The sequence below is a fragment of the Pleurodeles waltl genome, chromosome 5, assembly GCF_031143425.1.
Source record: "Pleurodeles waltl isolate 20211129_DDA chromosome 5, aPleWal1.hap1.20221129, whole genome shotgun sequence".
Classification (NCBI taxonomy): Eukaryota; Metazoa; Chordata; class Amphibia; order Caudata; family Salamandridae; genus Pleurodeles; species Pleurodeles waltl.
This window is the reverse complement of record NC_090444.1, coordinates 95,946,373-95,970,130: the sequence shown is the minus strand read 5'-3', so window position 1 is coordinate 95,970,130 and position 23,758 is coordinate 95,946,373. Positions and strand designations below refer to the sequence as shown.

The following is a 23,758-nucleotide window of genomic DNA, read 5'->3' as shown; positions in this document are numbered from 1 at the left end:
TGAAATGCTTGGCCATAAATGTTAACCTATAATTAAGTACCAATGAACAGTAAGCAGGAAGGGGGCCCAAGAGGTGTCTGTAGGGGCTCCGTGAACTGAAATTGACTAAGCTAATATTATCTTGGAGCTTATTCTTAGAGTGCAATAAGATGCTAAATAGACCACTGTTGTTTACATTAAATGTGTACCACATTATTGAGGTTAGAAGGCAAGACACAGACTCAGTATATCATTATCTCACATCCACCTTTCAGCTGCCACTGAAAATACCATCAATACTACCCACATACAACCACCTTTGCCAGCACTTAAAACAAAGTAACAAAAGGTAAAACAAGCATTGGCTGAGCCAATAGGTCTGGAGTTGTCAGACAGCCTTTTGGCAGATCTTGTTTTGTTTTGTCATAGGCTTTGCAAAATATTATTGTTCAGAAAGCTCCTGGGTGTTCATCAATCAGAGATAGCACTCCTTGGCATTGAAGGGAACTACTTGTGTGTGGTTTGCTCATTGTGAAAGGAAAACATGCCATAGATCACAGTGAAGTCAGCCAATGGCCAAAGTGGGATGGCATATTGCCCTATGATGCAAGCTTGAGTGGATTGGAGGAAAATGTGAATGACACACAGATTAATGGAAGAAGTGTGATTGAAAATCCCTAAACACACCTAACAAAGCCACTTGTTCTGCCCTTGGCTGCAAGTCGCTTGGGTTTGAGAAGGAAAGAAAGAGTGAAAGACAGAAGGAAAGAAGAAAATAAAGAATGAAAGATAGGAAAAAGAAAGGAAAGAAAGAAAGATACAAAGTAAGGAGGAAACAGAAATAAAGAAATAAAGATAAAAAGATGGAAACATGAAGGGAAAGGAAAAGAGAGTAAAGAACAAAAAGAAAGAAATGAAGGAAATAGAGAAGGAAAGATAGAAGATAAAAAAACAGGAATGGAAGCAAGAAAGAATTAAAGGAAGAATGAACAAAAGAAGGCTAGAATAATGGAAAGAAGTAAGGAAGACAGAAGGAAAGAAAGAAAAAGAAAGAAAAGAAGGAACGGACACAAGAAAGGAAAGGCAGAAAAAGGGCAGTAAAGAGAAAGAAGAAAAAAAGAAAGAAGGAAAGCATGAGGGCCAGAAGCAAAATAAGAAAGGAAGAAGCAAAGTAAGAAAGCAAGAAGCAAAGTAGCAAGGTGAGAAAGAAAGACACACATAAGGAAAGATAGAAGAGGAAAAGAAGGAAGGTAAGAAGGAAAGAAAGAAAGCAAGGGAGAAAAAATGGAAGAAAAACGGAAAGAAAGACACTAGGAAAGAAAGATGAAGAAAAGGAAGGAAGAAGCAAATAATATAGGGGGTCATTCTGACCCCAGCGGTCTCAGACCGCCGGGGCCAGGGTCGGCGGGAGCACCGCCGACAGACCGGCGGTGCCCCGCAGGGCATTCTGACCGCGGCGGTTCGGCTGCGGTCAGACAAGGAAAACCGGCGGTCTCCCGCCGGTTTTCCACTGCCCTGCGCCGCCATGGGGGATTCTGACACCCCCTACCGCCATCCTGTTCCTGGCGGTTCGCCCGCCAGGAACAGGATGGCGGTAGGGGGTGCCGCGGGGCCCCTGGGGGCCCCTGCAGTGCCCATGCCAGTGGCATGGGCACTGCAGGGGCCCCCATAAGAGGGCCCCACTGTGTATTTCAGTGTCTGCAATGCAGACACTGAAATACGCGACGGGTGCAGACTGCACCCGTCGCACATACCCACTCCGCCGGCTCCATTCGGAGCCGGCTTCCTCGTGGGGAGGGGTTTCCCGCTGGGCTGGCGGGCGGCCTTCTGGCGGTCGCCCGCCAGCCCAGCGGGAAAGCCTGAATGGCCTCCGCGGTCTTTCGACCGCGGAGCGGCCATATGGCGGTTCCCGCGAGGCGGGCGGCTACCGCCACCCGCCTCAATCAGAATCACCCCCATAGTGTTATGAGTGCTGCAGATTAACCACGATAAAGGCTGATTTTCCTTATGGGAATATTTATTAAAGGACACTGGGAAGAATGAAAGAAAGAAAGTAATACAGAATGAAAGAAAGAAGGGAAGAAAGAAAAAAGAAAGGAAGAAGGAAATAAAGAAAAAAGACAGGAATGATATTAGGAAAACAGAAGGCAAGGAAAGAAAGAAGGCAAAAAGGGGATGAAAGAACAAAAGAAAGAAAGAAAGACAAAGAAGCACAGAAGGAAGGAAGGAAAGAAAGATAGAAAGAAAAAGAAGTAAAGCAGGAAAGGAAAGCAAACAGAGAGGAAAGGGGAAGGAAGAAAGGAAAGAAAGATGTAAGAGAAAGAAAAAAGAAAAATGGAAAGAAAATAGGAAAGAAAGAAAGAAGGAAGGAAAGAGACAAAGACAGAAAGAGATGAGTAGAGAAGGAAAAAGAATGAAACAAAAAACAGTAGAAGGAAAGGATACAAACGAAAGAAAAAACAATTAAACAAATGAAGGAAAGAAAGCAAGAAATAATGAAAAAGTAATGAGAGCGATTAAGGAAAGCAAGGAAGAAAGGAAGGAAAGAAAAGAAAAGGAAAGAAAAAACAAGAAAGAAAGAAAAAGAACGAAACCAAAGAAAAAAGGAAACAAAGATGGAAAGAAAGTAGGGAAAGAGGAAAAACAGCAAGAAAGGAGGGATGAAAAAGAAAGATGAAGATAAAGAAGGAACGAAGTCATGAGTGAAAGAAAGCAATAAAGCAACAAAGAAATAAAGAAAGGAAGTAAAGAAAGAAGGAAAGAAGTAAATTAAGTTAATAAACAGTGTACGATGAAGGCCGATCTTGTTCCTGGGCAAAGTTTATTAAAGAGTCCAGTACAAATGAGTGCCGAAGAATTGTCTGCTTATGAATTCACATGTATGATATTGAAGTTTTCGGTTTGTGTACTGTATGCATAGTAAAAAGTTAACTTAATACAGAACAGTTTAAAATGGACACAATCTTTTATAATGTGAAATGGCAGCAGTCAGATAAACAAAGCCCCCTCAAAACCATTTGCAAGAGCACTGGCAGAAAACAGAAAGTGATAAAGTTTGGACTGTGGCCTATGATTACATCTGGTAGAAAGGTCCTGAGTTCACCTCAAGCTCCAAACACAAAGGCAACACTAAAGTAATTATACAGTAAAAACAAAAACAGTGGCACTGAAGATCCTTCTGTGCAGATATGCTCATTGTGAAAGAGCAAAATACAGTCACTCAAAGGGAAGTTAACTAGTGGCTGAAGTAGGTTGGCCTACCGACTCATGCTGTAGTGAGGAGACACAAAATGTGAATGACATAACAAAAGACAAATGGACAAATAGCCTTGGCTGAAATCCCCTTTAAGTATATTATATGTATAATTTTATAAAATCAAAAGGTCATGTGTAACATCAGACCTAAAAAGTTGCTGTAATCAGTGAAACAGGAGGATCAGGTTTCACCTCCACTTATTTTTCCAAAAGGTAAACTCCTGGTAAAACTCCCTTTAAAAAAAAAAAAGACACAGAAAATGAAACTGGGTAAAAAGAGGTGGACAGCAATATGGAAGCAGACCACAGCACAATTCTCAAATTCATTTGTCAGTCATTGCCTGCTCCCATGACAATATGACCCACCTATATTTGCCATGCATGCATCTGGTGCTGTCTTCTGAATCTGTGTGTGTCTGTAAGTGTGTATTTAACAACTTTGCTTACAGAAGTAGGTCTCCTGTACTCCTGTGGTTCTCCTGTTTTATCGCTCCTGGAGTATTTTTTCTCTTCATAGCAGAACAATTTTATTCCCTTCATTTCATGAAATGTTTTATTAGCAGATATTTTTCTTCAAAGATGTGACTCACCGATTCATCACTTAGTATTTCGAGGATCCGCTTTACAGTCATTGCTGAAAACTGATGTTCACCAATTCGATAACTTCTTTCTGTTAAGTCACTGTCTTCCTCAACACAAGACTGGCTGCCTTCTAAAAACATTACAAAAATATTTGAAATAATAGTAAAGAAGAACATGCTTCTCATAGATAATAATGGTTCTAAACATTGAAACAAATAATTAACTTCCAGGTCCATCCAAACTCCCATTTCTCTGCACCCAATAAAAAAACACACTGCACTCAAACAACAAGTTACTTACCTTCAGTAACGCTTTTTCTTGTAGAAAACCTTGAGTAGTTTCTCTGCGTGCTGGTAGGTCGCATCGGTCAGCTGTGCGTCGGCAGCGTCAAAAATGACTCAACAGTGCCCACATGAGCGCCACACTGGCACACTGACATCAGTCTATTTCCGTGCAAAAAATGCAGACCCACATAAAAAGAAAACACTATTTGACCAGTGTGCAGAATCGAAGGGGATCTTTTAGGTGAAGGATGGGGTGTTTGGGCGAGTCGGTGAGGAATCTGACGTTAGATAGAGTCTCTACCAGAAAAAGCATTACTGAAGATAAGTAATGTGTTCTTCGGATAGAGAATAGATACCCAAACAATACCTGCCTGTAGGTGAGTCTGAGAACTGGCTTAAATCAAAAAGTCCTGGAGGACCGAGAGGGTGAAATGCCCATCTTGACAAAAGTGACTGTCCAAACAGTGGTGCTTTGGGAAAGTGTGGAGTGATGTTTACATGGCAGCTTGTCCAATGACAAGGATAGGTACCCTGCACTAATGTAGTGATAGTAGCCTTGGCGCTTGTTGAATGGGTCCGCAAGCTCTCAGGGAGCTTCTTCACTTATGCATAACACATATCAATGCAGAGTATAATCCATCAAGAGATGTTCCACTTCTGGACATCCTTGCCCTTCTTTGCCTTAGTGAACCCAGTGAAGAGCTGATCATCCAATGGTCTTTGTTGCGATCAGTGTAGAAAGAGAGAGTTCTCTTTAAGTCCAGACAATGGAGTCTCCTTGTCTTAAGAAAGATAACGTCGAACAAAAAAGTTAGGTAATGTGATTTTGTGACCATCATAAAAGGGGTTGACCACCTTTCAAGATAAAAAGGCACACATCAGAAGGATCAGTTTGTACAGGACAAAGGTGGTGTACAGAGGGAACCGACAAAGCCTGAAGTTCGGTGACCCTCCTGGTCTACGTAATGGCCACCAGGAACACCATCCTGATTGTCAAGAGGCACAGAAAAATCCTAAATTGACTAGAGGGTAAATGTGCTCCTGCAAAGCCATAAAGTGTACCATTCAGATCACAGAGTTGGATTTTCTGTAGATAGTTCAGTGGGATACTCTTTTTGATTCAGAAATCCTTTAGTCACTTGCAGCTTATAAGTTACAATCCTACTACAGCACAGTGAGCTATGAGCAGTGTAGAGTGTGTCTTCGTGTGCAGTGAGTGCAGTGAAGAGACCTGGTGCATTCATGGCAGGGTTAGGTTAATGGGAGATGGAGGGCTAACAAAGGAACAAAAAAGACCTACTTAAGAACTAAAATATTCACTAACCTTTTTGTTGAAATGTTAAAATTAAACATGGTTCATCTATGGCTACTTGCCTGATAGAAGTTTTATCTAAAACTAAATGTTAAATTTGAATGTGAAAAAAAATAAATTGGCTGCCAAAATGAATGTGGTGTGCATGTCTTCAGTGCAGTGTTGGACTGTGTTGTGTTTTGTACATGGCAATTGTTACCACACCCGTTCTTGTCACACACCTGTACTCTTTTAGTTAACCTTGGAAGGATAAACGACTAATTGGACCTGGTCAGTTTCATAGTGACAGGATTTCCAAGTTCCACTCAGATCTCACCAGCAAGGACTTAGGGTCATGTCATGTGGCACCTCCTGTAAAAGTCTTAACCCTTGATAGTCTTGGTAATGATGTGATTATTTTTGTAACTATAGCTCTTATGCCAAAGGGAAGAACTCGTTGAGGGAAAGAGCTGGTGAGATGGCATCTAGTAGTGCCAATGACTTGTTGAAACAAAGGATGTGTGGAACTGCATCAAGTGATGGCAATTAGGTGATATGCAAGGTTTAGAATGTTATTGTGTTTAGGTTCTTGTAATCTACTATTTAGTTTACACTGTTTTTTTTTTAACATTTTGTTGCTGTTGTTATTCCTTTATGCAAATCTTGTATTTAGTTGTATTTCTTCTTGTATGACATAATGTATTTGTCTATAAGGGGGGAGATGTGTGGTGTTGTTAGGTTGCTTTGATACATAGCACCATTGTTATGCCGGTAAGTATACTATATTCACAGTATTTATTGTAGGCGGGGGAGAGCACAGAAGTACATCTACAGCAGAGGAGTACAGCCTTCCAACTGCCAGCCTCCCACTCTACATTTCAAACCAAACCCCATAAGAATGGTGCTATGTATCATAGCAACCTAACAATACCACAGTACCCAGGTCAGTGGTGCAGATTCGTGACATTTTCTCTCTGCTGAGACAATGTTTGAGTCTGCTTTAGTTCATGTTAAAGGTAAGCAGGGTCCTGCTCTGAAGGCTTATGTCTTGAAATAACCTTGGAGTCACTTTTTTGATTGTTGCAAGAGATAGAAACTTCTCCTCTGCTAGTTCAGCAAGCCCTGGGTTTAAGTAAAAGGGGCATGGCCAGGAAGATGACCTGTGAAAACCCTTTCCCACAGAGCTCTGTGAGCTGGGCCCCAACCTGACCCCACAATGCTGTTGAAAACCAGGCAACAAAAAAAATATTAGGATATATAGCCTTACGACCTGGATGTTAGGAGGAGACAACTGAAAATGACAGATCTTGGCCACCAATCAAAAAAGAAGCTGTGTACTTGGAGCAGCAGCCTTCAAGATGGGCACCATGGGAAGATGCTGTTACCAGCATACAACAGCATGAGGTATAAGATATATGATCTTGGTTTCCACAATCAGAAAGAAAAATAAGTACCACTCAGACAGAAAGACAGTCCACCTGGGGGTAGGCCAAAAAAACATGCTTGAGTGGTGTTTGCAGTAGACCCATACCTGTCCACCAGTAGGCTGATAGGTGGTGGTGACAATAGGCCTCAAAGTCAGTGGGACAGCGTCAGGCTGGAAAGGTTTGGGCGAATGACAATCACAACAGAACTCTGCCTAAAGACCCTAGGGCCAAAGGGTGGCTAACGTTATTGAGTTTTCTGATCGGACAGATGGGGGCAACCACTTTTTTCTTCCCGTAAGCAGAGGGGTAGGTCTACAACACATTAGGATACCAGCAATTCTAATGCTCTAATTTTGCCCACCAGATGCCCCTGATACTCTTAACTGGATCCCCGGTCCTGATGTCTAGATGGCATGTCTTTTTTTTCATTCATTTGCAAACATGGTGTGTGTGGAAAGCTATTCCACTTCTTTGTGAATGAGAGGGTGTACTGCCACCACTCCTAGGCAAACAAATTACTTAGGTACTAACTTAAGCCTCCAACTCACAAGACTACACATTATCGAACATCCTGTGGCATCGATTTGTAGACCCAAAATGTTTTGATAAAACTCCTTAATAAAACCTGCAAGATATCTACAACACCTAGATATAGGCTGGGCTAACCCAGTGAAACAGGGAGAAAGAAGCAGCCCGGAGCTGGAGCAATTTTATATTTCAGGAGCTCGCCACACCAAAACCAACTGTTAATAGTGACTGTTTGCCCACCATAGCAACAAGTCACGCAAAAAACACCTAAATCTGCATCCATTAAAGAGACAACTCACAAGTCAGATCATGTGCATCCAGAAGGAAGTGAACAATCCCTTCAAACATCTAATAAGCCTTTTATCATCAACCTCCATTATCCAGATACAAAAGCAGAAATAAAGACTCTTCTGTCTCAGTTTGGTAAAGATATTACTTCTCTGCGCCAGGACGTCAATAAAGCGTTATCATTTGCAACAAAAAGATCGAGTGGAGCTCACCCTGGAAGAAGCTCTTCAAACTGATATCTTAGAATAGCAACATCATATAATGCTGGAGAAACCTGCTGACATTGAGAATCTGTCACAGCACAATAACATAAGACTGCAAGGCATATCCCAAAAGTAGGCAATTCAGGCTTAGAATCTAATGCATAGTCAATGTTCTCCCAGTTGCTTCAACTTCCTTCAGACAAGTCTATCCGTCTGGTATAAACCCTCACAAAGTGTATTTGGCATTTCAACAGAGAAAGAATCTTCCCCAGATGTACTGCCCCTTGTCTATTACAATCAGAAAAAAGAAAGGATCCTTCTTGTGGCCCAAAAACAAAGCTGTTGCTTTTTGGAGACAATACTATCATGTTTTTCCAGAATGTCTCCACCTACACAAATAGATGGGTTTAATCAATGTGAAACACCAAAGAAAAGGGAAGTGGGACAGGCATGACTTATAGACAGCCCCCATCTCCATAACAAGAGGCTGAACAATCTGCTCCAGACGAAATTAAGTAAGGATGTTAATATCAGAAATCAAATGCAGCACAAAAGGAAAGTCAGCGAATACGATGCCAACCATAAAGATCTAGCCTTTTTGCCTATATGTTTATCATCAAGGGAAAAATCCAAGCCCTATCAGAAACGTATAGCCCCCCCATGGCTTTATATTTTGCCAATAGGATTGTACACTTGAAGCATCTTTTGCAGAGCGATGAGTCTTCTGATGGAAGACTATGGCCCTCATTACAACTGCCGCCCGGCAAGTTCTAACAGCCGCGCTGCCGCCAATGCTGCCACACTTCCGCGGTGGCCATTTCAACATCCCCACGGGGATGTTGGCCGCAACACGGAGCTGGCTCCAAATGGAGCCGGCGGTGTTGCGGCGGTGCGACGGGTGCAGTTGCACGCTTTTCACTGTCTGCTGTGCAGACAGTGAAAAGCTCCATGGGGCCAGAGGCATGGGCAGTGCAGGGGCCCCCAGGGGCCCCGCGACTACCCTTTCCACCAGCCTTTTCATGGTGGTTCCTACCGCCATGAAAAGGCTGGCAAGAGGGGGACTCGTAATCCCCTGGGCAGCGCTGCTTGAGGATTACAACCGCCGGGACCAACGTGGTGGTAAACCGCTGGTCCCAGCGGTGCGACCGCAGCACTTCCGCCGCGGTCGTAATTCCATGGATTGCACCGCCAGCCTGTCGGGGGTGCATCCGACGAAACAGCCCTGGCGGTCTTTGACCGCCAGGGTTGTAATGAGGGCCTATGTCTGCTCGACCTGTGCTACAACTAAGACTCAAGTGCTGCAAGGGGCACTTCGCCCAGTTGTTCAGGATACATAGGGGGTGATTCTGACCCCGGCGGTCAGAGACCGCCGGGGCCAGGGTCGGCGGGAGCACCGCCGACAGGCCGGCTGTGCCCCGCAGCGCATTCTGACCGCGGCGGTTCGGCCGCGGTCAGATGCGGAAAACCGGTGGTCTCCCGCCGGTTTTCCGCTGCCCATGTGAATCCTCCATGGCGGCGGAGCGCGCTCCGCCGCCATGGGGATTCTGACACCACCTACCGCCATCCTGTTCCTGGCGGGAGTGCCGCGGAGCCCCTGGGGGCCCCTGCAGTGCCCATGCCAATGGCATGGGCACTGCAGGGGCCCCCGTAAGAGGGCACCACTTTGTATTTCAGTGTCTGCTGTGCAGACACTGAAATACGTGATGGGTGCCACTGCACCCGTCGCACCTTCCCACTCCGCCGGCTCAATTCTGAGCCGGCGTCCTCGTGGGAAGGATGATTTGCCCTGGGCTGGCGGGCGGCCTTTTGGCGGTCGCCCGCCAGCCCAGGGCAAATCCCAAAATACCCTCAGCAGGCTTTCGACCGCGGAGCGGTATTTTGGTGGGGGAAGTCTGGCGGGCGGCCTCCGCCGCCCGCCAGACTTAGAATGACCCCCATAGTATGTGTTACAGCAGGGGTAAAATGCCTCAGCCACACGGTTAGGCCTAGTATCTCCTGCCCTCTGAAAGGGGTTCTGACAATTGGCGCCAAGTGTGGGACACCTAACGTTTAGGAGCCTTGGATACAGGTGTGTCATTGGCCATTTCTAATTTATGTAAGGACAGAGCCTTCCCAGGAGCAGAGACAGAAAGGTCCTTGCTAAATTCTTTAGGGGCCAGTTTGAACCTCTGGGCAAACGTGCAATGAACAAGCTACTTACCTTCAGTAACTCTATTTGGGGTAGAGAGACTATCAGACCACATATTCCTCACCCCCTGAATGTTCCGCAGGCATCAGACCCAATTCAGAAACTTTTTCAGCAGTATCTCTGTGCATCGGTATTTGGTGCCCCGTATGGATGCTGTTCCACTCCAGAAATGATGCGCAGAGCCTATAAAGTGGCCTTCCTGCTTGCTGATGTCAGCTCCTTTCGAGGCTGTCTGTGCCCTCAGATGCAGAGCTCCAATAACAAATTGGTTGTTAAAGAATTATTTGAAATTAAAATGTAGGCAATTTTGCCTCAATATTGGGACTGATTTAGTCTGTATGAGACCAGCTTCACCGCACTTGGTATGAAGAGGATTGGAAGTGGTTCTTAAAGAATATGCCTCAACACTGAAACATTTGACTGGGAGAGGCCTGGTAGACTGATGACCACGTCTTGAAGAGATCCTAGCAGTCACACGGGGTTGGAACCTCAACTAATCCTCCCTCGTGTTTGTTACGTGTAATTTAACTTCAAGGGATTCCACACTGACATATGCAAACCCTGTTATGAATTTTATAAGTCAAAACATACTACCACTGGGAATTGTACAGGGTCTGTTACCTATGTTCTTTGCATACATAGTCACCATTGGAACACTGAGTCATTTGTACTATGATCACTTATTTTTTTGATTGTTACTCTTGATTGGAGTTTAAACATTACAAGATGCTAACTATATCAGTCCTGTGTTTTGTCTTCTTTGTAAATATTATTGGTCGGATGAATAAGTCTGAGCTACTCTGGGTTCCTTCTAAGACACATAAGAAGGTACCACTTTTGAATGAGTCCCATGGGACAATTGTTATGTAAATACTTGTGATTCGCTAGGTGTCGCCAGCTCAGTTTATTCACCCTGGCATTCAAAGACTGCCTGGCAGTTCACCACCAGAAAATCTGTTTATGGTCCAATCATTTTCAGAGGTGTAGTGCCTTCTGGCACAGGGCCCATGACGCATAAAGTGACCTGTTTGTTTCAATACGACATGGCAGTGGTGTTGTCCATGTTACTGTACTACCCTCCACTTGGTGGATGGAAAGATGGCTTTCGTACCGAGCGGACTGCCCAGAGCCCCGGAAGATGGTTTAGAACTGTGCCTCCACTGCAGACCAGAGACCCTGATATTCACCTCTCCCAGGTGGCCATCCCAACCCAGAAATGACACACCGGTCACCACTGTCAGTTCAGTAGGGAGAGGGGTCTGCTGCTGATTTATTTGTGGTCCAATAACCACCACTGCAGATCTTTTGAAGTCTCCTCTGAAATCTGGGTGTGGTCAGAGGAGGTCCCCTTGATGTTGGGCCCACTGAGACTTCCAATCCTACTTCAGAGCCTGCAGTAGAATGCAGGAGGCCATTTGTCCCAGCATCCTCAGAGTCAACCTCACTGATGTCCAGAAAAGAGGCTGAAAGATCAGGATCACAGACTGAATTTCCTGGACTCCCCTTTTGGGGTGAAATGCTCACAACCGTGTCCAGAATGGCTCTGATGGAGGGAAGAGTTTGAGAAGGAGTCAAGTGTGACTTTGGCACATTGATAGTGAATTTCAAAGATGAGAGGAGGCTCCCCGTAGTTCGGAGGTGGTTGACAACTGCCTGGGATCACCTCACCTTCAACAGCCAGTTGTCGAGGAAGGGGTAGACTGGTGCCCTCGACTTCCAAAAGTGTGCTGCGACCAACGCCATCACTTTCGCAAACACCCAAGTTGCACCTATCACTTTTGCAAAAGCCCAAGGTGCGATAGTGAGATCAAAGGGGAGCACAGTGAACGGAAAATGCTTCTGTCCCACCACAAACCATAGGTAGTGAGGATGAACTTGCACGTCTAATACCACCATCCAGATTTCAGGGTTGAAGGCAGACAAGACCTGGGCCAGTGTGAACATATGGAACTTTCCCCTTTCTTGGAAACAATTAGTAGAGGAAAGAACAACCACAATCTACTCCTGGTGCAGGCACCCTCCTGATAGCCCATCTGGCCAAAAGGGCTTGCGCTTCCTGAAATAAAAGTGACAGATGGTCCTCTGTCATTCATTTTGGGGACAATGGAAGGTGTAGCAAAGAAGCAATAAAGGGCAAAGTGGACCTGTTGCTGATTATCTGCAGGACCCACCTGTCATCTGGGCAAGGATCATTAGAACCTGCCTCCAACCATGTGGCTGTGCTTCATTAAGAGCATGCGAAAGTGGTTACGGGGAGCGGGTGGTCTGAGTGGCTCACTGACCTTGACTCATGGGTGAGGTTGGCGCTGCAGCCTCAGCTGAGAAACTGCTGGGCACCTTGCTGAGGCTGAATTGGCTGCCTGAATGAGGCACCTCTGCTGAAACCATGAAAGGAAAGGTAGAGCTAATCCATCTGGTGAGGTGGGACAAATAATCCCAGGGAGTGTGCTATGGCCCTGCTCTCTTTGAACTACTCCAGAGCGGAAGTTTCCTTGTCCCTAAACAGGTGAGTCCCATCAAAGGACGTGTCATGAGGGGAGATCAGACTGCCTGAAAAACCTGTACCACAGCTAGGCATGGCAGTGAATGGCAACGCTGGTGCCAATGGCTTGCTCTATTGAATCAGTGGTGTCCAAGTCAAAAGAATCGTAAACTTGGCTGCATTATAACTGTCCTGTATAGCTTTGGCTAAGAAATATTGGATATCTTCCAAGGCAACTGAGAGGATTTGAGCTACCAAATCCCAAACAGAGTGCAAATAGCAGCCTAGCAGGTAACTGGAATTCACAGACCTGAGGGCCAAGCTGGTGAAAAAAAACACCTACTTCCCAGAAGTCTCCCCTTGTTTTGACTCCTCATCTGGAGACGTAGTCAGAAAGGTATTTAGGTTCGTCCAACTGGTAGACGCCTGCATCACAAAGCTTTCCAGGGAAGTGTGCTGAGACAAAAATGAAGGGCCACCCCGGCAGGGTGGTGGTGTCTCACAATTTGGTGACTGACTTGGGGGGGCGAGAGCAAGGTTTGACCCAGGCCTCTAAGACAGTATCTATAAGTGCCTCATTGAAGGGGAAGAAGGGTTCAGTAGAGGTTTGCCCTGGCTTGAGCACTTCTGTAAAGACATTCGTTTTGATCTCTAAAGTGAGGAGCTGTAGTTCAAGGACTTCGGCTGCCCTACACATGTCCACTGTGTAAGAAGCACTCTCCTTAGTGGCAGGGACTGGGGTGAGAGGAATTCTGATGCAGGGGAAGTGTCAAGGCCACTGTCTTCTTGAAGGTCAGTATAACAATTCGCTTCATGGTTTGGCTGCCCTATCTCAAGACGCACATCATAATCGTTGTCTAAATATGTACCAAATAAGGAATGCAACATATGCGTTCTTCCTTGTGGAGGTGGTAAGTTAAATTGGGTAGGCGGCATTTCAATGGAGAGCAAGCATAGCCTTGGTCTAGGTTGTAGCAACTCCAACTCAGATTCAGAGGGCATCAGGGCTCTTGGAACCGGAGTTGAGCATTGCACCGGAGGTGGAGATGGCACAGGAGTCAGGGAGGCCCAGTGGTGGATTCAGAGGGTCCAATTGACTTTGAGGGCAAATTCGCCGGCAGTACGCAGATGGAGAGCCTCTTGGCTCCATGGGGCCTGAAGGTGCTTGAGAGGAGTCAGTAAGAATCTAATGAATCAGAGCATGGCCTTGCAGAACTCTTAAATCTGCCTTGATGTCACAGGCAAGCCCAGAAATTGGGGTTGTTCAGGACAAGTTGTGGGATTGGCTCTGAGGTCAAGTGACTTTGGGAGTGAGATCAAAAGACATGGGGATGCCCTCAAATCAGAAGAATGTGAGTGGCAGGGAGGAGACGGTGTGTCGTTTGGATTTTCTATGCTTTTTCTGTGGCTTATCCAAAGACTTGGACCACCAACATGACCGATGTAGGAAATGGCTCCTGTGAGTTCTGCGAGTTTTCGACCAGGGACAGGACTGAAACTGAACCTTCAATTTGGCCCGGTCTCATCCAGGAGTCTTCTGGTGCTTCGTGACCTAGAGATTTGCCACCACAGACTCGTGTGGCTTTGGGATTCATCAATGCTCAGTCACCCAGATACCACTGGCAAACCTGACGAGAATCTGTCACAGATTTGTTTTGCGACAGTCTTTCCAGGGAGAGTTTAAAACATGTCATTTTGGGAAATTACATTTCTCTTGCATACAAAAAAAACATTTTTGAGGTAAAGTGTCTTAAAGAGGCAAGTAATAGCTCTGATCCGTGTCTGGTGGCATTTAAATAAAGAAACTGGCATTGGTGCATCAGAATGGCACCTATATTGGCTCCACACATTATTTTCGATGCAGAGCCATGCCAGTGCCGAGCCACATGGCTCCACCTACTGATGTGCAGAGGTACTGCTGAAAAAGTTTCTGGACTCCATCTCAGGCCTGGGGAATATTCAAAAGGTGAGGAATCTATGGTTACAAGTCTCTATAAGAAACTATAGTTCTCTTCAGTGAACAAAATAGTCGATTAACAACATCAAGCCTGCCACTCGTCCTAAACCCACCCCTTCTTGTAGCATCTCACAATGGTCCTCCTTTAAAGCCATATCTTTTTTACAGCTTGTCAACATAATCAACTCCCTGAATACTACTGCCTAATAAGAGGATGATCCTACGTTTGTCTTTCATTAAAGTTTTACCCATCAGACTCTCTCATCTCCACCTTGAAGTCTCGAATGAGATTCACTGACAATGTCAACTAGTTCACTTCGTGCCTTTTCAACGGACATCAGTTTGATCGCATGGGCACCTCCATGTCCTAAAATATTCTTATTGACTGCGGGATCCCCTAGGATTGCATCCTGCTTCCCGCCATCTCCAGCTCTACTTGAGCCACTTTGGCCTCTACTCAAAAATAGCAATTTCCATATTTACCAATGAACCTATAATACACAACTATGCTTTAAAGACCTTTCCATTCCAGGCATGCAACCCCTTATACACTGCACACCCCTTATCCAGACCCAGATATCCAGTATCTACCTGAAGCTTGACCCACACAAAGACTGGATTGCCGTCATTTTTCAACAACAACAAGCAACAACTAGTGCACAAATGGCTCAATGACATGAACCTTTATGTCTTTGAAGCCCAGTTTTCACCCAACCTCCTGTCACATGAATTTGCCATGGGCACCAGCCACACCCTGAAAGAACATATTGACAAGAAAACAGACAGCCTTGTACTAGCTCTATCTACTATAAAAGGGAAACCCGGTCCTCCATGACAGCAACTTTAGATTTGACAATGTATACCTATTAGGCAAAATGGCTTGAACCCCTAATGGACAAATTACTCCTCTATATCAGTTGGGTATGTAGTTAAAACGGGTACAGTACATAATTCATATGCAGTTTTTGCACGTATTTATCAAATTCAAGGAGGCGTGTCAGCATTTATGCACGCTGAGAAAGCATTTGATTTCCTGGAGTGGCCCATCTTTCTGATTTTTCTGTATAGAATGAGAATGGGGGGCTGGGGTATGAGCCCTGGCAAAGCAACAGCCACAGTCCCTTACAGGGTGAGCCACAAAAAGTCCCTAAATTAACCTGTGCTTAACCCTGGGAAGCTTGGCATAAAAAGCAGTCAGGTTTAACTTAGAGGCAATGTGGGAAACATTTATGCAGCACCCACACAGTAATAAAGGGAAATCACAACACAAGACCAATCCCAAACCAATTTAGAAAAATAGAGTACATTTTAATAAATTATTTAACACCAACATGGCAAAAATCTAATCAGTAGAACCGTAGTTATGAATTTTTTAAGTTTAAGGTTCAAAATTGCACATAAAAGAGAAAAGTGCCAACCGCTGCAATCAGGATTTTTACATTCGGACTTAGTCGTCGAAATGGAAGTCGAAAACCTCCAGCGATACAAAGCAGAATGCTGTAGCCAAAGACAGGTCTACAAGATCGAATACCTCTTTGACAAAGGACCACTAAAATGGATTTGCTGCTGCAGAGAAGAATGTAGCAGAAAAAGCAATGAATTCAATCCAACTGGTGATGCACCTTGGGCGGATAGGTGAGCAGCTTGGTCCCAGTCTCCTTCTGGTTTTCAGAGCACTTTTTGTCCTCAATTTTGGCAAATGGCCATCTGGGCACCCTTAGTACCACAACCAGGGTTCAGGAGTGGATGGAGACCACTTAGGGCAGTGGTCTCCAAAGTTTTTAATGCCGCGCCCCCCCCCCAGTTGAAAAATAAAAAATCATTGGGCCCTCCATCAGAATTTTTCACAATCATTTTATAAAGATGGCAATGTTTAAATATGTCTAGACCTAGTTTAACCTTGCAGTTCAGTACTGTTACCTTTTTAAAGATGCAATAACATGCTTCTGCTTAAAACAAAGCCCTGATTTCTGTATAATGCTTCTTATGGCTAGAGCCTGGTGCCCCCCCTCCCCCGGGATCACATGAGGCCCCCCTAGGGGGGCCCACCCCCCAGTTAGAAGACCTCTGACATAGGGGTTCAGGACTCACTCGGGCTGGGTCCAGGTACAGGTTGAAGATGGCGGGAGCTTGTTATGTCCCTGTGGCTAGGAACAGGAGGCAAGCAAATAGGAATCACTTCTGGAGGTCCTGGGTGCAGGTGAAGATGCAGGGACGAACCGCAGGGCTGGCCTCTGAGGCTTCAAGACAGACTCTAGGCAGCAAGGCAGTCCTTCCAGGTGCAGCAGCAGTCTGGCAGAGTGCACAGCAAGTCACAGCAACAGGCAGTCCTCTGAGAGTCCTTCTGCAGGGCTAGTAGTGAACTGAGGAGTGGGTCTTAAAGTTCTATTTTTATTCTGTGGTGACCTGATCCTAGAAGGTGGGAGATGTTTCCAGAAAGGTTCTTTAAAATTCTCGGAGTTTCCTGCCTCCCGTGCCCTGGCTCCCAGCTGGATGCCCTTACAATACATGGTTGTTATGCCTATTGTGGGGAGACAGGACACAGCCTATTCAATACAAGTGGGACTGTGCTCAGCTCTGCCATCTATCCTGCCAGTTGAAGGGCGATTCCGGTTCTGCTACTCCCACTATTGTGTGATCGCCTGGAGGGAATTCACAAAGTCCTAACTGTCAGTTACACCCAGTCATATGACCTATGACAGGCTGCAGGCACAGAGGGCTAAGTGCAGAAAAATGCCAAGTTCCTAAAAGTGGTATTTTCAAACTTGTAATGATAAATTTGACTTTAGCATTGAAGAGGGTTTATCATTACAAGTTCATAGTTACCAAACATGACATATTTACCTCTTCTCATTTAGGAATTACAGCTTTATTTAATGTAATAAGGAATCCCCAGTATTATCCTATCAGAAGGGTAGACCTCACAGTAGTGAAACATAATGTGGGAGTTATATATTACCAGCACATGTAAAACTCAAAAGTGCATGTCCAACCTTTTATTTACACAGCAGCCTGCCCCATGAGCAACCCAGGGCCTACCTTAGGGGTGACTTATATGTATCAAAAGGGGGGTTTAAGGCTTGGCAAGGGTGTTGAATGCCAAGTCACATGACAGTGGAATGCAGCATTCAGGGTGCAATTGCAAGTCTGGGACATGTTTGCAAGGGCTACTTGAGTGCTGCAGGTCCACTGGTAGCATTTAATCTATAGGCACTGGGTATATGGTCTACCACTCTACAAGGGACTTACAAGTAAATTAAATATGCCAATCAAACCATGTTTTGGTCGTGAGCACAAGCACTTTAGTACTGGTTAGCAGTGGTAAAGTGCACAGAGTCCTAAGACCAACAGCAGCAAACATCCAGCAAAAATAGGAATGGGAAGGCAAATGGTTTGGGGGTGAACCTGTAGAGAGGGCATTTTTCCAACAGGGACTATTTGATTAGACTAGTAAAACAACTTTATTCTGCTCTTGTGGGGATCAATGGATACTTATAAGAACCCTTTGCACTACCTGTAGTGTTTAAAATACACAATATACACAAGAGGCCAGTCTAGACTACCCTTTACAGTGGCATATACATATACCCAGAAATCAGAGTATGGTACTACCAGACGATTAAGACCCTGTGTTAGATTCCCTGAAACTGCCAGCAGCAATATGGATTAAACTACATCTGTCATTGGATGGAAAAGTGATCCTCATTAGAATGGTGGTGTGGCAGGTCCAGGAACACACTTCAGTCGTTGCTTTCATTGGGAACTCCAGGGCGAGCCCTCCTCTCAGAGATGTGCTGTAGACTTTGGAGCCAGTGGGGTTGATGTGGTAGCTTCAACTTGGTGACTGAAGCGACCACGGACTAGATTTCAGAGAGGTGACCTTAGCTGTCAGAATCTTCTTCCCAGTTTCAGTGTGGTGACCTTACTTATCAGATCTTCTCAGCTCCACAAAGTAGAGCTGCCACAACCAAAATGATGACAGCACCAAAATAAAAGGTAGAGTCACAGCAGCCTGGAAAGAGGAGGCAGAAAGACAATGACCATGAGAGAAACCTGTGCTGTGAGGGGACCTGAGGAAAGGATACTCTTTTGGTGCAGAGAGGTCTGGAGGAGAAGCCGAGCAGGAGGAAGCAGATGGGTGTATGCATTGGGAGCATGGCCTACGGCCCTAACATAGGGAGGACTGAGGTTGAAGGACTGTACATTTTTTATTTGGGGGGGGGGTATTGTAGAAGGCAAACATACACCGAAAATTGGGACTGGTAGAGCTGGTAGAATTTACAGATACATGAGCTACACAGAAAGATGGTATGATGGTAAAAAACAGCTAAGCATTTACAAATAACTAGGTCTTCAGAACTTTGCAGAAAGGTTTCAGAATGTAACTTTAGTGGTAGTGTGATCCAATGTGTTAAAACTTCCCCATAGAATGCTATGTCGCCTGTTGTCTTATTCCAAGCTGTAGGTACTACTAGGAGCATTTGATTACCAGATCTTAGGGCTCTCTTTGTGAGCAATGGCATAAAGAGGGGGTTACATGGGGACTTATGGACTGAGCACATTGCTTTAAGAAGGAGACACTCTGGGGGAAGCCAATGCAAGGAAACAAGGGTAGCAAACACATGGTCTCTGTCCTTCAAAACTAAGGGCTTGATTTAGAGTTTGACAGAGAATTTACTCAGTCACAGTGGTGACAGATATCCTGTCTGCCGAAATACAAATCCCATAGGATATAATGGAATTTATATTTCAGCATACAGGATATGTGTCACCGTTGTGACGGGGTAACCCCTCTGCCAAACTCTAAATCAGGCCCTAATGCTAACCCTCCAGTGAAATTTTGGATAAATTGCAGTTTCCAAAATTGATATTGTGGGAGATCGAAGTCACTTGAATTGCAATAGATGAGAGGAAGCAAATGCAATCAATATTTGGATTCTCTGCTTGACAGTGAACAGGAATATAATACAATTTAAAAATGTAGCTGAAAGAGAAACAGCACTGTCAATTTTCACTCCAAATGTCCCAGGCCCTCGTCAGCAGTAGACTAGACTACGGCAACGCACTCTACACAGGCATCCCAGCAAAAGACATCCGACGCCTCCAACGCATCCAAAATGCCTCCGCCCGACTGGTCCTCGACGTACCCCGCCGATGCCACATCTCCCACCACCTGAAAGACCTCCACTGGCTCCACGTGGACAAGAGGATCACCTTCAAGCTCCTCACCCACGCTCACAAGGCACTCTACAACGCCAGACCAGCCTACCTGAACGACAGACTCAACTTCTACGTCCCCTCCCGCCAACTCCGCTCCGCCAACCTCGCCCTCGCCATCGTTTCCCGCTTCCAACGCAAGACCTCCGGCGGCAGATCCTTCTCCTACCTCGCCACCAAGACCTGGAACACCCTCCCGACCCCCCTGCGGCAGACCCAGGACCTTCTCTCCTTCAGGAGACTCCTCAAGACCTGGCTTTTCGACCAGTACCAGCACCCCCCCCCCCTCAGCGCCTTGAAACCCTAACGGGTACGTAGTGCGCTCTATAAATATTGTGATTGATTGATTGATTGATTGACAAAATCCCACAGTGGAATCTGGCTGACAATCTCCATTTTGGGAGTACTCACAATGACGAAACACCTGTTTCACAGAAAGCTACTTATTTTCAAGGAAGAGTTATGCTACACCTAGGATGGATTCTGAGATGAGGTTTATGAATCTACATTTTTTTTAAATGTCTATTTTCGTTAAAAATAGGACTTTTAAACAAAAAAGATGACAGACAAAAAAATAAACCGGGTACCAATAGCCTTTCATTTACGTGTACCACGACCCTGATAAAAAGAAAAGGAATCTGGTAAAGGAAAAAAGAAGATACAAAGACACAAGAGAAGAAAGGTACGTAAAGAAGGAAAGAGCCGAGCAGGAGAAGAAAATAGATTTGAAGAGAGAAGGAAATACCACCCTCGGGTGGGGGTGGGAGGGAGAAAACAAGAAAGAGAGAGGGAGGGCGAATAAAAGGGGTATGGGAAGTTTGAAAGGGGAAGGTAGAGACATCGCCCGAGGAAAGTGGGAAAAGACAAGGAAAAGACAAAAAGAATGGCAGATTAAAAAAAAGAAAAACCAACCAGGAAAAACATATTTTACAAAAAAAAACCTTTGAGTAGTTTGGTTTCGGTAGCCTGGGGTGAGCAATTCTAGGTGAAAAATCTAAGGAAACATATTCAATATGCAAATTGAATAAAAAATTTCATCATAGAAACATACAACCCTGAGCAGCATCACACCCTTACCTCTTCCTAAGATTACTTCCTCTGCCAGCTCACTGGCAGACTTCTTCTTGTGAGTAAGAGGGCCAACACTGTCCATAAACCAGAGATCAGGGGGCGCCCAAGGCAGGCCCAACTGTTGCTCATAAATTATTTGATCAAGTTCCAGGGCTTTTCGTACCAGTCCTTTCATTTCCTCCTCATTCATCAGCCATATATCACGAAATTTATGTGGCTCCAATGATCCAAAATGCCTAGAAGGGTACAACCAACATGGCATATATTCAGCGGTCACAAATTCATCAAATAAAATATTAGCAATAAAATCTAAAGAAAGGCTTAAACTGCTCATCTATTTGTAAAAGAACATAGGTTTATTGTGATTTTTTTCAGGGGCAGCTGAAGTGTTGACCCCCCCCCCCCACCACCCTCTGCCAGCAGCAGCAGCTGCAAACCTTTTAGTACAAAACGCTAATAAACTATATTATCGTTTTTGTAGTAAAAGGGGCGGGGCATTGGTGATGACAGCCATGGAGCGGAGTGTACAGAACACTCCTCTCAGTGCGCATGTATGTTTGGCCAGCCGTCTCGGGCTGGACAAACACACATACGCACAGGGCTCTCTCCAAGCCGGCACTGTGTTGCCGGGTTAGAGACAGCAGGCACAGACTCCTAGTCTGCCTGGAGGTGCCCTGGCTGGGCGCTCCCAGACAATCCTAAAGCTGCTCTGAGGAGCGTCTGGCTTGGTCGCAGGGCAGGCTGGGAGCCTATGCCTCCTGTGAGGAAGAAGGAGCAGCGGAGCGGAGGTAAGTTTTACATTTTTTAATTTATTTTTAATTTAATTAAAATTACCCACCTCCGCCCCCCCACCCTCTGCAATCCCGGCAAGCCACAACTGGATTTTTTACTATACAAAATAACTGAGTCTCTAATCATATAGTTGGTGAAGTTACAGCATCAAAACAATGAATATCTCAAGGACACAACCAAGTGCCACAATTCTTCCATGCCTACTCGCAATGTTGTTGCACAATAACACACTGTGCCGACGTGAACTTTGCAATTTCTGCTTAAGTCCTCACATTACTTTTCATATATTTGAATAATCATGTATCTGAGTTCGCATTTTGTATTTACATACGTGTTCTGTATTTAGTATTGATTACATGTCTCTAACACATATTGTTTGCATTATACAGGTGGTTGCTCCATCAGTTATTAATATACATGTATTAATCTGAATTATAATGTGTAGTGTATTTATTGAATGTGCAACAACATTTGTAAGTGAATTCTTGAATTTTATATCATTCATCACAAGGTCTTTTAAAAATAATCAGAAAAGTGCCTGGTAAAGACACGTATTAGGTAGGCAGAGAGGTATCGTAAGCTTCCTGGGAGCTTCAGGGACACAGACATCTCCATGAAAAGCCCATTGCTCCTCAGAGCCAGGTCCTTATCATTTCAGGAGGTAATATCTGAGGCAGAATGCTACTGTCCCAAAGTACAAAAGCTAACAACAATTCTGTTGCTCGGCTATAGCATTCAGGTTAGAGACCATCTAAGAAAAGTCAGATATTCAGTTTTGGTGCTACAAAAGTTAAGGAAGGGGGGGCTGGAAAGGATGGGTGAGTTACCAAAAGACTGATATCATCACTGATAGCAACGAATCGTTCTAATATTATGTTTATTTAGCATTTCATTTTAATATTTTGTTTATTAATCACTTTCACTGGCACTGTTGTGTTTATTGTTATAGACATCTATTCATACAATCTGTAATACATTAGGACATTCCTTTTGATAGAGTGTTTAAAATATATATTGTGGTCTTCTTGTGTGTGTGTATATCCTTCGTTAAAAGAGTTTCAGAACTCACTAACACACAAATAATCCTGTGGTTTCACAAGACTGATTACTGCCCAGATCCTCCCATCCGTAAGTAAGGGGCAGGTGGTTTGAGGGTTAAAGTCCTCCAGGTCACCCGGCTTGAGTTAGTAAACTGGTTCAGCCTGCAGTTTGCCCGAGGGTTTAGGGTTTTTAAAACTCTGCCGTATTATGCTAAATTTGCAAAACACATATCAGTGCTAGTATGAAACCTGTGGCCAAAGTTTAAACTAAGCTTAACCTAAATGACAATTCGGAGACTGTAATTGTTGGTCTAATGTTGGATAGTTGTAGAGATCCAGGAACTTGGTGCAACATCCCTCTGAATTAATTTAGTCTACTCCTCGTCTTGTACATTACCTTTACCAAATTCACCAATTTAGAAAGTGCAGTCCTAGCACTTTCGGTTTGTGTAGCTTATCCTGTTCTATTAAAAAAATAAAATCTATTTTTTAGCTGCCATTATATATTTTTCCTGAGACAATTATGTTAGAAGGTTAAGGTAGACAACATATCATTGCAAATAACAATTTTTGTTCGAAATGAGAACTTCTTCTCTGTTTCTTAGCATCTTATTCCAGGGCCACATGGTACATCTGTAAACACCCACTCCATTCTTATACTTTTATCAGGTTCCACATGTTCGGACATGTCGTAAACCTTTCTGTCCTCAACCCCCTCTGGAAGTATACTGTAAATTATATGCCCATAAGAGGAACTGCAGAAAAAACCCAGAAAAGGGTAAAGAGAAATTCAGGGTGGCACTCACCTTGTGGATGGGTTTGTTTTGTTTGGTTGAGGCCTCAAACGGCTTCCACTAGGGGATACCAGGAACTTCGAGGAATTCAGGACCCGCTGTGTGGTAACTACAGAACCACAGCACTTAATACAGTACTACCATGAGCAAGTGTAGGAAAGTACCAGCTTTCTTGCCATGTTACCCCCAACTTTACATGGATATCAGTATGTTTGTGCCTGTCTCACTGGAATCCTGCTAGCCAGGACCCCAGTTCTCATAGTTTGTGGCCTTAATGTGTATGCATGTGTAGTGCCTAACTGTGTCACTGAGGCTCTGCTACTCAGAACCTCAGTGCTCTCTCTGCCTTTAAATTTGTCACTCTAGGCTAGTGATTACAT

The 23,758-nt window shown here is 44.6% G+C and overlaps 1 protein-coding gene across 1 annotated transcript in view; it reads right to left on the bottom strand.

The window, feature by feature from the left end:
* Positions 1-23,758, bottom strand: part of DRC1 (dynein regulatory complex subunit 1) — a 597,053-nt gene that overhangs the window by 60,580 nt on the left and 512,715 nt on the right. The window contains exons 10-14 of the mRNA XM_069236516.1: positions 20,751-20,988; positions 11,847-11,861; positions 6,414-6,431; positions 4,242-4,259; positions 3,825-3,875 (exon numbers count right to left, since the gene is read on the bottom strand). Coding sequence (XP_069092617.1) covers positions 3,825-3,875; positions 4,242-4,259; positions 6,414-6,431; positions 11,847-11,861; positions 20,751-20,988 — 340 coding nt within the window. The remainder of the gene's footprint in view (positions 1-3,824; positions 3,876-4,241; positions 4,260-6,413; positions 6,432-11,846; positions 11,862-20,750; positions 20,989-23,758) is intronic.